At 40.2% G+C, this 15,034-nt stretch overlaps 1 protein-coding gene across 1 annotated transcript in view; it reads right to left on the reverse strand.

Moving 5' to 3' along the window:
- LOC149455661 (opsin-5-like) overlaps nt 1–14,800 on the reverse strand; it is a 53,336-nt gene extending 38,536 nt beyond the window's left edge. The window contains exon 1 of the mRNA XM_089686058.1: nt 14,551–14,800. Coding sequence (XP_089542184.1) covers nt 14,551–14,623 — 73 coding nt within the window. The 5' untranslated portion in view covers nt 14,624–14,800. The remainder of the gene's footprint in view (nt 1–14,550) is intronic.
- Between the last annotated feature and the right edge of the window lie 234 nt (nt 14,801–15,034).

Raw genomic sequence — 15,034 nt, forward strand, 5'->3', positions numbered from 1 at the left:
GCCAGTTATATGATGACACTGTACTGCACTGGTGACAGTATGTAAAAAAAAAAAATAGTGAAAATATTTTTTTTTATTTCTTAATTTCCGAAAAATTATGACAATAAAAATTACAACTTCAAAAAACTCGCCATGCCTCTTATGAAGTACGTCGGACTGTCTACTTTGCAAAAAGGGGTCATTTGGGGGATATCTGTACTATTCTGACATTCTTAGACCTCAAGAAATTAGATTGGCTTTCAGTACTTCAGGATTGATCAATTTTCAGATATATCCCATAGTTTGTGAACTCTATAACTTTCCTACAAACTAAATAATGCATCCTAATTTGGGTTATTTTCACCAAAGACATGTAGCAGAATACATCTCGGCCTAAATTTATGAGGAACAATTAATTATTTGTAAACTTTTATAACAGAAAAAAAGAAAAACATGTTTTTTTTTCAAAATTTTTGGTCTTTTTTTTGTTAATTTAGCAAAAAATAAAAATCCCAGCGGTGATTAAATACCACCAAAAGAAAGCTCTAGTTGTGTGAAGAAAATGATAAAAGTTTAGTTTGGGTACAGTGTTGTATGACCGTGCAATTGTCATTCAAAGGTGTGAGAGCGCTGAAACCTGAAATCCAGCCTGGGCAGGAAGGTGTAAAAGTGCCCTGTATGGAAGTGGTTAAAAGAATATTTTTTAAATATATTTAAAATATATTTTTCTTCCATGTGGGAATACTCACCTTATCCCTCCATGTGGCATCATCACCTTACAAAAGGCACTTTTCCCGGAATGCCGTCTTTATATTGTATGAAAGAAAATGGGCACCTAATGCCTCTGCCCACAAGAATAAATCAGTCTGTGCTCCCTAACCCCCAGGACCCCACATCTGACAGCAGATTTCTGTACTCCAGAATGCCTTTTTATCAGGAGTAAGCAGAGACACTGCCTAAATCACAATCCAGTCCTCATCACACTCAGCCTGCTGGGGGACAAGTATAACAAGTGACAGACTGTGCCGTTCTAGTGTCCATTTCAGCATGTATCCAGCTGCAGGGCACACATGCATAGACTATGACAGATCTGCTTTCCACTAAGGGATGACAGGCTGACACTGCTCTACTTAATCCAATAAACTGACCGTCATAAACACATTTTACATGATTTTTTAGGTCATGAAACACAGTGATCGGCATTTGGGTGCAGGTTTCTCCTTTTCCAAAGCAAACCCTTCTTATCAACCATAATCCCTTTATTAATTACCTATCCCTATTAAAGTGGTATTAAACCAATAGCAAATATTATTATATTGCAGCTTATCAATTTTCAGATGTGATGGCTGCATTAGTTTTCTTTTTTAGGCTTTTTATCTTCTATTTTAATCTGGTGGTCCATCCTGATGAACAAGCTCTCCAGCAGAATGTATCAGTTACAGAGATGAGACAAACCATTTAAAGAATATGTAAAAACCCAACATTTCATAATTCTGATATGTGTCTGCTGTACCATGTACTTGCGTGAAAATGTATCCTGTTCTCCTGCTTCCTTTGTGTGAAATCACTAGTGTTCCTGCCAGTCACTCTGCTTTCCTATTTTTTAAAAAAAAACTGACCACACTAGACAGGAGAGCACAGTGCGGTCAGTTATCTAGCTGTGCTGGGAACTCAGCCTGCTCTCCTCCAATCGTCAGGCTTGCCTGACACACACCTCCCTGCCCTACACCATCATTCACTGGAAAAATCAGTGTGTTGCTGTTTCTTCTTCTCTAGCTCTTATGCAGCTGAAAACAGAGGGAATGTGATCACTTATAAAAAAGGGAAAAAAGTGTATATAATTTTTTTTTCTATGGTTGAACTGGATGGACTTTTGTCTTTTTTCAGCCAGACTAACTATGTAAATATATACATATATATATGCACAAATGTTTTGCCTTTCATTTCTATTGTACACTGAATGGGTTGTACAAAGTGAAGGTTCACATATAATTTAACAATATCAGGGGTGGCTACAATTATCAGCTTTTATTTGATTAGGTAAAACCTTTATCCCAAAAGGAAAACAGTTTGCTGTAACTGCCTAAAAATTGTTAGCCGGAGTTTGGCTTAAATGTGTTAGTGTGTTTAAATCTGGTAGCCCATCTAAGGGTCCTTTCACACCAAATGCAGTTGGCTGCATTTTGATCTGCACTCCAACTGCATAGACGTTCCAAAATCCAGGCAATCCTCTGGGCATAGTTCACACCGTTGCAGTGCAGTTCAGCACAGTGCAATAAAGTACAGCATGCTGCATTTTTTCCGCACTACAAATGCGCAAAAACACATACAAATGCACTGCAATGCATTGCAGTGCATATAGAAGCCCAAGGAAAGAAGAAGGGAGTGGCCTCACAAATCAAATGCAGTTAGAAAAGTACACATCACCTGCATGTAAATGTGTGTCAACTTCAGGTAAAACACGCATCAGCTGCATGTATAACGCGCATCAACTGCATGTAAATGGGCGTTGACTTCAGGTAAAACACGCATCATCTGCATGTATAACGCACATCAACTGCATGTAGAAACGCACATCAACTGCATGCATAGGTACAAGGAAAAACACACAGTCACATGCAGTTTCTGGTGTGAATGGGCCCTCACACTTCCCTCACCCCAGATTAACAATGCTGCCCCCCTGTGCTCCTTCATCCAGAGTGGGGGTCGCTCTAATACAGGAGGTGTGTTACTGGCCAGATCACCTGGTGAAAACAGAGGGGAAACCTAAAAAAAAGATAACAAATGCAGTCACAACATCTAATGATTGGTAAGCTGTATTATATTACATTTTTTGCTTTGGGTTTATTATAGCTTTATCATCACTTTTAAAAACTCAGCCTGTTTCTACCCTAGCCTTACTAACTAACCTACCCCCCAATAAAACCCTGACATCTAACCTACCAAGATACTAAACCTTAGAATCGACTCCTGATATCTAACCCAACTCTACAAATGAATTCTTAGCATTCAACCTAATCCTACAATTTGGAGCTGAACTCCAGGTAGATATACCACATTATTGCATCTCTATATGCATAGCTCCCAATTGCCCCTAATTTCGAGGGACTGTCCTTCATTTGGAACAAAGTCCCTCTGTCCCTCCTTCCTCCTCATTTGTCCCTCAATTTGGTCTGATCTATATAGTTGTATATAAAATGCACTTACCTATCAAAAAGTGTTTCACGGTGCTAAACCTTTCATCCAATTTCTAAATTGTTGCATTTGTAAACTTCAAAAGCCAGTATAAAGGAATAGTAGTGGTACAAATGCACTTGTCGGTTTAATCTAACTTTGTTTTGTACAATTCTCCTTTAAAGGGGTGTGGCAGAGGTGTGTCCTGTGGCTACATACTTTTGATAGCAGGTGTCCCTCATTCCCATCTTGGAAAGTTGTATATGTATAACTAATATAAATATTTTTATTTGATTTTGTCAGTCCTCTGTTCAGCAACCCTCAGCCTGGAAGGAGGGGCAAAGCTGGGAACCAATCATACGATCCTAAAGCGTTCTAACAAGGAACATGCTGACAGTAGGAGACAGCAGGGTGAGTAGTGGTTTTAACCCATTAGCTAAACAGGGTGCAGCTGACCTGTAGGCAGATGCAGTGTTTCCTCCATCAGGTAGGTGGCACTGTGCCATCATACAGATGGATAGAGTCTATAGAGGGAATTACTTCCTCAGGGACTCTGTAGCTGTATGATTGGACTCTGCAACTTCTGGAGACCTCTGTCAGCCATCTTGGTGTGGAACCCTATAAGTTAGGGTACTTGCTTCTTTTAGGTGTGGAGCGAATGGTAGGTGAGGTCCAGAGACCCAGCTTGTTAGGAAGAGTGAATAGCACAGGGAGAGGTTCTTGACAGTAGGGTCCATCATATGTGCTAAGGGAACATTCTGGTATCCGGACCAGTGAAGTGGGACTCCCTACAGTAGCATCACAGTGCCATCCCAGTACATTACAAACTGCCACCTCTCCAGCAGAAGTCATCCTCCAATAAAGCAGGCCCAATCCTGGTGATACTAAACAATTACCAACTGCTATAGTGTCTTATCTCAACTGCTTTATTGTCTATTACCAGTGCCTGTACAAACTGTCCTTATTCAATACCGCTAACCTTTATTCAATATACAAGATAAATGACAACATCAAAGACTGTGTGTGTGGTCTCTCCCTGATTGGGTACCCAAGGCTTAGGTCATGCCTACAGACAGGACCATCCACTGAGCAAATTTTGGACAGTTCCTGAGGATCTGGACTAAGTTTAAATAGTGCATGGCCAACTTACGTCCCAAGATAATCAGAAGTGGGCCCCGGGAGACATAAAGGGCAATCAGATGGGTCTCCACCTGTTTTCAGAAAGATTGAACTATGGCCAGCATTCATGCCTTTAATTTACATCTTTACATTACTATCTGTAATTGGCTTACAAATGCTGACTACACATGGATTTTGTTTCATATAGCATATGTCAGATCAGCACCCATCAGCTGTGTAGTATGAGGGTCTCCTTGATTAGACAAAAATTGTCGAAAAAATATTTGACAGGTCTCTACATCAGTGATTCTTATCCGTCTGGTCTGCTGCTGGGCTTCTGTACTTCTGGGCCTTAAGTCCACCAAAGATCCCCTAACCTCCCACAGTGCCTCTCAGCTCCCATAGTGCCCCCCATCCTCCCATAGTGTCCTGCAATGCCCCTTAATCTCCCACAGTGCCCTGCACTGCCCCCATAGCTTGCTACAGAACTTTTAGCCTCCCCATAATCTCCAACAGTGTCTCCCAGCCCACGCTGGGTGCTACAGTCTTTCACAGTGCCCCTGCAAAGCCCCCAGCCTCCTGGAGAAACCCCATCCCTCACAGTTGCCACCACCTCCAGAAATTCCATACCCTATAGGGCCACCATGTCTGTTGCAGAGTACCCTTACCCCCTCTAGAAAACCTATCCACCTACAGTGACACCCAGCCCCATCTAACGTTTTCAAGAATTTCAAAACATATTTTGTATTTCCATACGTTTACGTGTAAGCATACATTTTATTTTTTATTATTGATGCATGGAAGGTTTTTAAGAATTTACGGGGCCCTGGACTCAATAAGTTTGAGAAATACTGCCCTATACAACACAGTAATTGGTAAATTTTGTTGAAGATCAGTTATGGTTGTCTGTATGCTCATTTGCTGAATGACATTGAGCCTAGTAAAACATTTCAAACCATGTGGGGGTATTTATAAAAAAAAAATCACTTTTTTTCATGACCATTTGGAAACTCGGGCACTGCCCGAGGGCCCAGGGTCAGTAGGGGGCCCCATGAGATGCCCCTGGTACCTTTTTCATAGGCTTTTTTGAGTTTGGGCAAGGACACAGGGGTCCCATGATCCCCTATTGCCTGGGGGCCCCATGAGTTGTCAGTCCGCCCCTGCTCCAGCTCCTACATGTAGGCACTGGAGTCTTAAAAATGCCAAACCTGCCATTAATGATTGGGAAGCGGAGAGTCCTGTGAACATTTGTCTCCAGATGAGGAGTAGTGCTGAACATTGTGGCTTCATCATTTTGAGCCATTTTAAGGTTGGAGTAGTACCCCTGGTGCAAATCATCAAAAAGTAGCTGATATCACTCAAGGAATCATCTTCATGATCATCTGCATATGGGATTGATCCGTTACGTGGTTTGGAGAGCCGCCTGATGTGTGTGAACCATTGGTGCCCCCCTCTATTCCCCCGTGACCAGATCCTTGATGACTACCAGGATCCAGACTACTGTTGAGAGATTCACTATATGCGTATAATTTTTGCGCTTCTGGTAAGTGCAAGCGCACTTCATTTATATTTCACAAAGAAGTCACCTGCACTTTATCCTGTCGTCACCGTGAATACCTACATTCCTGAGTGTGTTGGTTTTTGGATCCCCTCCATTCACCATTTAACTGGACTGATATTTATTGGCATTTTTTGCACATACTTTTATTGTGATGATGTTTGTAACCAAGAGTTAATCATAACCAGCTGGATTATTATTTTAGACATCATCATCCATTCACCATTCCACTTGTCACTTTATTACTTCATGCACTATCATCTTTTATAAGAGCTTTTACATATCAAATTTCTGCCTTTTATTTAATATTTTTTTAATTTTATGCTAAGCAGTGCATATTTGGATATTTTTCCAAAACTGAGCTCCTAGTTTTCCCCCAAAACCGCGCCCCCCCCCCCCGACTTCTCCATCAAGACCAACAACACCACCATCAGTCCCTCCCCTCAAGCCAGAATACTAGGTGTCATCCTAGACTTCAATTTGTCCTTCCAGCCCCAGGTCCATTCACTGACAAGCTCATGTAGACTTCACCTCCGCAACATCTCCGTTCCTAACCCCGGGTACCACAAAGCAACTCATTCACGCCCTCATTATATCACGCCTTGACTACTGTAACTCCCTCCTCATCTGCATACCCCACTGCAGGCTATCCCCGCTTCAGTCTATCTTGAACGCTGCGGCGAGACTCATCCACCTTACTAACCGCTCTGTATCCGCCACCCCCCTCTGCCACTCCCTCCACTTGCTCCCAATTGCCCAACGGATAAAATTCAAAATGCTAACATTGACTTATAAAGCTGTTCATAATATTGCCCCAAACTACAGTTGCAAGAAAAAGTATGTGAATCCATTGGGATTACGTGGAGTTTTGCATGAATTGGGCATAAAATGTGCTCTGAACGTCATCTAAGTCACAACAATAGAAGAACAGAGTCTGCTGAACATAATACTACACAAACATTAGATGTTGCCATGGTTTAATTGCACATAACATGTAAACATTCACAGTGCAGGGAGGAAAAAGTATGTGAACCCTGAACATAATACTACACAAACATTAGATGTTGCCATGGTTTAATTGCACATAACATGTAAACATTCACAGTGCAGGGAGGAAAAAGTATGTGAACCTTTGGACTTAATAACTGGTTGACCCTCCTTTGGCAGCAATAACCTCAACCAAACGTTTCTTGTAGTTGCAGATCAGACCTGCACAACGATCTGGAGTAATTTTGGACCACTCCTCTTCACAAAACTGTTTCAGTGTAGCAATATTCTTGGGATGTGTGGTGTGAATCGCTCTCTTAAGGTCATGCCACAGCATTTCAATCAGGTTGAGGTCAGGACTCTGACTGGGCCACTCCAGAAGGCGTATTCTGTGCTGTAGCAGCCATTGTTTTGTTGAATTACTTGTATGCTTTGGGTCATTGTCCTGTTGCATCACCCATCCTCTGCGGAGCTTCAGTTGGCGGACAGATGGTCATACGTTTTCCTGCAAAATGTCTTGATAAACTCTGGAATTCATTTTCCCATCAATGACAACAATCCGCCCAGGCCCTGAGGCAGCAAAGCAGCCCCAAACCATGATGCTCCCTCCGCCATGTTTTACAGTGGGGATGAGGTTTTGATGTTGGTGTGCTGTGCCTTTTTTCCTCCACACATAGTGTTGTGTGTTCTTCCCAAACAACTCAATCTTGGTTTCATCTGTCCACAGTATATTTTGTCAGTAGTGCTGTGGAACATCCAGGTGCTCTTTTGCAAACTTCAAATGTGCTGCAATATTCTTTTTGGACAGCAATGGCTTCCTCCGTGGTGTCCTCCCATGTACTCCATTCTTGTTTAATGTTTTCCTTATTGTAGATGTGTCAACAAAAATGTTAGCATGTGCCAGAGATTTCTGTAGGTCTTTAGCTGACACTCTGGGATTCTTCTTTACCTCATGCAGCATTCTGCGCTGTGCTCTTACAGTCATTTTTACAGGACGACCACGCCTAGGGAGAGTAGCAACAGTGCTAAACTTTCTCCATTTGTAGACAGTCTGTCTTACCGTGGACACATGAACATCAAGGCTTTTGGAGATACTTTTGTAACCCTTTCCAGCTTCATGCAAGTCAACAATTCTTGATCGTAGGTCTTCTGAGAGCTCTTTTCTGCAAGGCATGGTTCACATCAGACAGTGCTTCTTGAAACCAGTAAACCCAAAACAGGTGTGTGTTTTTTAAGGGCAGGACAGCTGTCAGCAACACATCCAATATCATCACACTGATAGGAGTCAAGGTTGGCTCACTCCTGGCTCCAATTAGCTCTGGGAGAAGTCATTAAGCTAGGGCCTCACATACTTTTTCCTCCCTGCACTGTGAATGTTTACATGTTATGTGCAATTAAACCATGGCAACATCTAATGTTTGTGTAGTATTATGTTCAGCAGACTCTGTTCTTCTATTGTTGTGACTTAGATGACGTTCAGAGCACATTTTATGCCCAATTCATGAAAAACTTCACGTAATCCCAAGGGGTTCACATACTTTTTCTTACAACTGTACATCACCGATCTGGTATCCAAATACCACCGAAAACGTACTCTCCACTCCTCACAAGACCTCCTACTCTCTAGTTCCCTGGTCTCCTCCTCCCATGCTCTTCTCCAGGGCTTAAAGAGAAAACAGGTGGCGCACACACCTAGTGCATTATCCAAGGTTTATTGTGAGGAGTGAAAAAATAAAAACATACTCAGACAAAACATGTATCTAAAAAGCATAGAAAAATGACGATGGCCACAACGGCAGGCAAGGTGTTCTCACGGTCAGTGTGGTCAAATGTCTGACGCGTTTCTGGGACAAATCCCTTTCCTCAGAGCTAATGACCAGCCTCTGATGCAGATGTGTAACGAATGGTAAGTGGGAGCCTTGCTGGTGATGCCTGAGTCGAAGTTTATTTGTAAAAAAGTTTGAAAACCATTTATCATTTTCCTTCCACTTCACAATTATGTGCCACTTTGTGTTGGTCTATCACATAAATCCCAATAAAATACATTTACGTTTTAGATGTAACATGGCAAAATCTGGAAAATTTCAAGGGGTATGAACACTTTTTCAAGGCACTGTACACTATATTGCCAAAAGTATTGGGACACCCCTCCAAATTATTAGATTTAGGTATTCCAATCACCTCCATGGCCATAGGTGTATAAAAATCAAGCACCTAGGCATGCAGACTGCTTCTACAAACATTTGTGAAAGAATGGGTCGCTCTCAGGAGCTCAGTGAATTCAAGTGTGGTATCGTGATAGGTTGCCACCTGTACAATAAGTCCATCCCTGAAATTTCCTTGCTACTAAATATTCCACGGTCAACTGCTAGTGATATTATAACAAAGTGGAAGCAACTGGGAACAACAGCAACTCAGCCACAAAGTGATAGGCCACATAAATTACAGAGCAGGATAATGCTGAAGCGCACAGAAGTCACCAACTATCTGCACAGTCAATAGCTAATGATCTCCAAACTTCATGTGGCTTTAGATTAGTACAACAACAGTGCAGAGAGCTTCGTGGAATGGGTTTCCATGGCTGAGCAGCTGCATCCAAGCCTGACATCACCAAGTGCAATAATCATAAATAGTGCAGCGCTTAAAGCAATACTACATGCAATTCAAAAAAACTGTGCTCACATACAAATGTGTCAATATTAAATAATATAAATAATATTAAATATATTAAATCATTAAATAAAATGTATCTTGAATATATAGTGCCACTCAAAATAATCTCTTGACAATAGTGCCCACACAATAAAAAAATAACAGCCCCCTACAGAGGAGGATAATTAAACAGTGCTTAAGTGTAATAAAGTGACCACACTTCAAATACCACTCAAATAATCAAACAAAATGTCCATGAAGTAATCCACAGGTGATATAAAATTCATGCAATCTGCAAATAGTGCTTGTACTCCGTGAGCGTGTCCACACTCCTCACCTACTAAGGCTAAATTGCCTCCTCACCTCCTCCAAGTGACCCCCAAGAGCCAAACAGCTTTCAGGATCACCCTGGATCCCTATTTCCTGAGGACAAGTACCTCTCCTCACGATGTGGATCTCTTAGGGGACTCCCATTACCCCAGACCGGAAGCTTCTGAAGAATAATTGCTCACCAACCCAGTGAGCCAAAAAAAGAATCCTCTAAGTGTAGTATTTTAACCAAGACTCTTTTTATTGTCAGTAAAAAGAAAAGAAAAACCCACTCACATGTTCCCGCAGTCCTCCTTCCTCACCAATATGTGGGTGTACTGCATGTAAAGGAACGTCCTGGGTATACCAAGATGGCGGCAGGCACCGGAAGTGCGTCACCGCGTACCAGAAGCTGCGTAATAGCGTACCTACGCGGTACGTCACAGGCTACTCGTGACTTCCTCGGGGTATCATTGCATGAATTTTATATCACCTGTGGATTACTTCATGGACATTTTGTTTGATTATTTGAGTGGTATTTGAAGTGTGGTCACTGTATTACACTTAAGCACTGTTTAATTATCCTCCTCTGTAGGAGGCTGTTATTATTTTTTTATTGTGTGGGCACTATTGTCAAGAGATTATTTTGAGTGGCACTATATATTCAAGATACATTTGATTTATTGATTTAATATATTTAATATTATTTATATTATTTAATATTGACACATTTGTATGTGAGCACAGTTTTTTTGAATTGCACGTAGTATTGCTTTAAGCGCTGCACTATTTATGATTATTTCACACACTGTTTGGGTATCAGTTTAAGTACTGGTAGCTTCCAGTAGGTGGACTTCCTTTCAGCGCAGGAGGACTCCTGTCTCTATTTCAGTTTTTAGCACCAAGTACAATGCAAAGCATCAGATGAAGTGGTATAAAGGACGCCACAACTGGACTCTAGAGCAGTGGAGACATGCTTTCTAGAGTGATGAATCATGCATGTCTGTCTGGCAATCCAATGGAAGTAACTGGGTTTGACGGTTACCAGAAGAACAGTACTTGCCTGAATGCATTGTGCCAAGTGTTGAGTTTGGTGGAGGGGAGGTTTTTTTCAGGGTTTGGGCTTGGCTTCTTAGTTTCAGTAAAGGGAACTCTTAAGGCATCAGCATACCAAGACATTTTGGACAATTTCATGCTCCCAACTTTGTGGGAAGAGTTGGGGATGGCCCCTTCCTGTTCCAACATGACTGCACACCAGAGCACAAAGCAAAGTCCATAGAGAAATGGATGAATGAACTTGTGGTAGAAGAACTTGGTTGTCCTGTACAGAGTCCTGACCTCAACCCAATAGAACACCTTTGGGATGAATTAGAGCTGCGATTGCAAGCTAGATCTTCTCGCCCAACAGCAGTGCCTGACCTCACAAATGCTCTTCTAGAAGAATGGTCAAACATTCCCATAGACACACTCCTAAACCTTGTGGACATCCTTCCCAGAAGAGTTGAAACTGTTAAAGCTACAAATGGTGGGCCAACTCAATATTGAACCCTACAGACTAAGACTGGGATTCCATTAAATGTGTGTTTAAAGGCAAGCGTCTCAATACTTTTGGCAATGTAGTGTAGTTTGCTGTTAGCAGTATGGTTTGGGGTGTTTTTCTTATTTTCCCTTTCAGATGATGTTTTCCCCATCAGGGGAAGGAGAAATTTTAGGTTCAAAACTAAACTTTGGAAGACTTTGGTCACATTGAATCATTGGTCAATATTGAAAACAGTGAAGTTTGATGGGATGGTTTTACTTAATTCAATCTTATCAATTTTTTTGTATGCCTTTCAGTGTCTTTAAGTTACTAACACCTGTGCTTGTAAAAGTCTCTCCTTTCTGTCCCTCCTCATCTCTTCCTTTAAGACTATTTGTGGGTGAAATGACTCAGAAGAGGAGTTCCTCCTAAAGGGATTTCTGTTGTATTGGCCCGATACATTAGATTTCTTCACTTTCATTGGAATAGTCAGGTGTGCAGTCACTCCCTCTTTTATTGCCCTGGCCAGTTTTCTTTAATATGAGAGAGCAAAGAATAATGATGCTGTGCAGTAAGTGATGCGTTATAGGACCCAATCAGCTGTCAGCTCTCATCTATCAAGGCAATGAATGATGCATTCTGATGGCCAGTGTGCGATGCAAAAAACAGCCAATTGTAAGGGCTTAATAGATTTATTGCCAACTGGGGAAATGTTTAACAAAATACAAAAGTGTCCAAGTATCAGCCTATTATCAAGCACTAGAAATCTAAGGAAAGCCTGTTTATAATATTTCAACAAAACAAGAAATCTCAATTTGTATATGGTGAAAATACATGAAAAATATTCATTAGAATCAAGGCGTCTATGTATAGCATGCTTTCTGCTCTAATCTCCAGGACCTCTCTCATCACAGCAATGAATACATTCAGAGCAAGCTCACCTTCTTTAAGGCACATCCACATACAAGGATCATCTTAAGGCAGCTTACTATCTTACATGTGTACATACTCAGTACAACAAAAAGGCAAATGGTAGTTGTTCAATTGCTGTACTGCTGATTGGAAAGCTGTGCAATGAGGAGGATAATAATAAAAAAATGGTCAAGTTACTGTAATTTGCCAATTATTCTTTGTCTTATGAAAAGATCAACAGAATTCTATATTTGTCTACATACCTCCTATTATTTAGATAATAAAGAGGAATTTTAGTGCACAATAATTAAATCAAGACAGTAACATACAAAAATAAATATGTAAAGATAGGTCTAAAGGTAAACAAGATATAATAATACTTAAAAAATAACACCAATGTGTTCAATATGAGCAACAAATACACATAAAAAGCAGCAGAATGCTCAATAAAGCTGCCTTATCATCAATTAAGTGCAGAGACGCCCAGAAAAGAAATAATACTAATAATAGCAGCAACAATAATCTAGCTACATTGGCAAATAAATCCCTTTGCTATTTAAAGCCCCAGCCTTAAACCCACTAATTCATTTTGAATACCTTTATCCTAGTGTATAAAAATCACGAATGCATAATTTTAAAGGCTTGATAACTTAGAAAGTATTATTTTACCGAAAGGGTAGTTGATGCTTAGAATAAACTTCCAGTAGAGGTAGCGAGCCAGTCAACAGCAAGTGGCTTCAAACATGCTTGGGACACACATAGATCTATACTCAAATCAAAACACAAAATTTTATATATATATATATATATATATATATATATATATATATATATATATATAAAAATAAATAAATAAATAAATAAAACGGCCAGACTCAATGGACCACTCAGTCTTTTTTCAGCCATCATTTTTCTATATTTCTATAAAAAGTTTGGTGCAATATAACAATTTATGTCTTATTTATTTATTTATTTATTTCTATAGGTCCATATTTCAGATCCAAAAGATGGACATCTGAGCCAGAATGATTTGGGTTTAAAAAGTAGTGGACAGTTGTGATTACTTTTATTTAGGGGACATAAATGACAATAATGAATAAATCCACCTAAGCATAAGGTCCAACTTTTCTTGTGCTCTAACTTTCTTTGCAATGTGTTATTAGACCACTGGTAAAATCTACACAGTCCAAAGTTGCCTGGATGTAAAAGACTATAAAATGAATACAAACAAAAAGTTTTTTAAAGTCTGTTGGCTGTCAAGGAGAATTTTACACGGCATAGGAACACTTTAGACCAACCTTTTTTCAGTTGCTGCACCCTTTAAAATTCTGCACAATCTTGGCGCCCCCCCCATTTAAAAATGGAAAAAACTAGACTAAAATTTTTACATAAAGCAGCAACATCCACACACTTAAGACACCCAACCTTAGAGGCAATTTACTCTTCCAAAACAAATATACCTTTATACGCTGGTACCTACTAGTATTCCAATGTTTCTTTCTCATTCAGTTTCTCTCCCTCTCTCATCCAATGTTAACCCCATTGCTGATGGAGAGAGGCATGGGAAGCATGGATGCTGTGTAGGGTCCTGACATCCTCTTTATAAACCGATAATGCTGTTGGTTGTTAGGATGCCAGTAGCTGAAAGGTTATAATGGTGCACAATAAAAACCTGGGGTATTGTGTTACTAAAAGGTAGGCTTGATCCACCTGCTGGCTTGTATACAATTTTTGGCCAATTTGTAAGCATTTTGCCAAGGCACCTCGGTTGAAAAAGGTTTCTCTAGACTACCTGTTCACAGGCAACAAGTATTTACAGGTAACTTATCCAATCTAGTTACAGTATATCCAGTAGATTAAGTCAAAGAACCCCTATAAAAAATCTATCAAACATTGTCACTATATGCAAATATATAAAGACATACAATAAAAACTTAACATCGAAAAAATAAATAATGCCTTCTTGCTAACACATAAACATAGACAGATGTTTAAAAAAATGCCCCTTCATCTTTTCCTAAAAATATAAAGAATCTTCAACAATAAATGAAAAGTGAATGCGTCCACATAAAAACCAGATGGTCTTTAAATTAAAAAAAAAGTTATGGGAAACTCCAAGCAACCATGACAGACACATTGTGCAATCTGATTAGATCTCAAGAAAAGAAAAAATGATTTGTCTCATCCAGTTTTCATTTCATGTCAGCCTAATGGTAGGTTTACAGTTGGATGTGACTCCAAACTTTGTACAGTTCATCCTACCTTTAGTAGATTGTACAATGTGATGTTGTAAAGTGTGTGCTTCCTTTGGTGTCTTAGCAGTGGCAGCAAGTCCACTTACCTATGATGACCAAGAATATTCCTGCAGCATAGTCCACCAGTGGATGTAGAGTAGACACATATTTGGTCTCCATGATCCAAGTTTTGAGATTGGAATTTTAAGCCATATGTTATGGATGTGCACTCATGATCCTGTCTGTAATAAGACTGTAATCATAGGGACTTGGCTGGAGAGGCTTCCGATTAGCAAACAGAGGGGGGAATCTACACAGACTGGAACATTATTGAAACACGCTGCCGTCAGGAGGGATAACAGAATCCCTCAGACTGCAGGAATAAAGTCATTATAAGAGAAGGATGTGTGCTGTGCCAGAGAGGAGGGGGCTGCCCCACAAATGTCTGTGTGACATATATGCAGATGAGACACGTGTGATCAAAGGGGCAGATGTAGAACAGAAGATTTTACAACCCATACTGTTAATATAGGCATTCTACTCTGATACAAAGAAATGTAAAAAATATGTATGAACTGTACCAACAGTACA

The sequence above is a fragment of the Staurois parvus genome, unplaced genomic scaffold (assembly GCF_062004578.1).
Source record: "Staurois parvus isolate SC_StPar_1 unplaced genomic scaffold, SC_StPar_1.0 ptg000390l, whole genome shotgun sequence".
Classification (NCBI taxonomy): Eukaryota; Metazoa; Chordata; class Amphibia; order Anura; family Ranidae; genus Staurois; species Staurois parvus.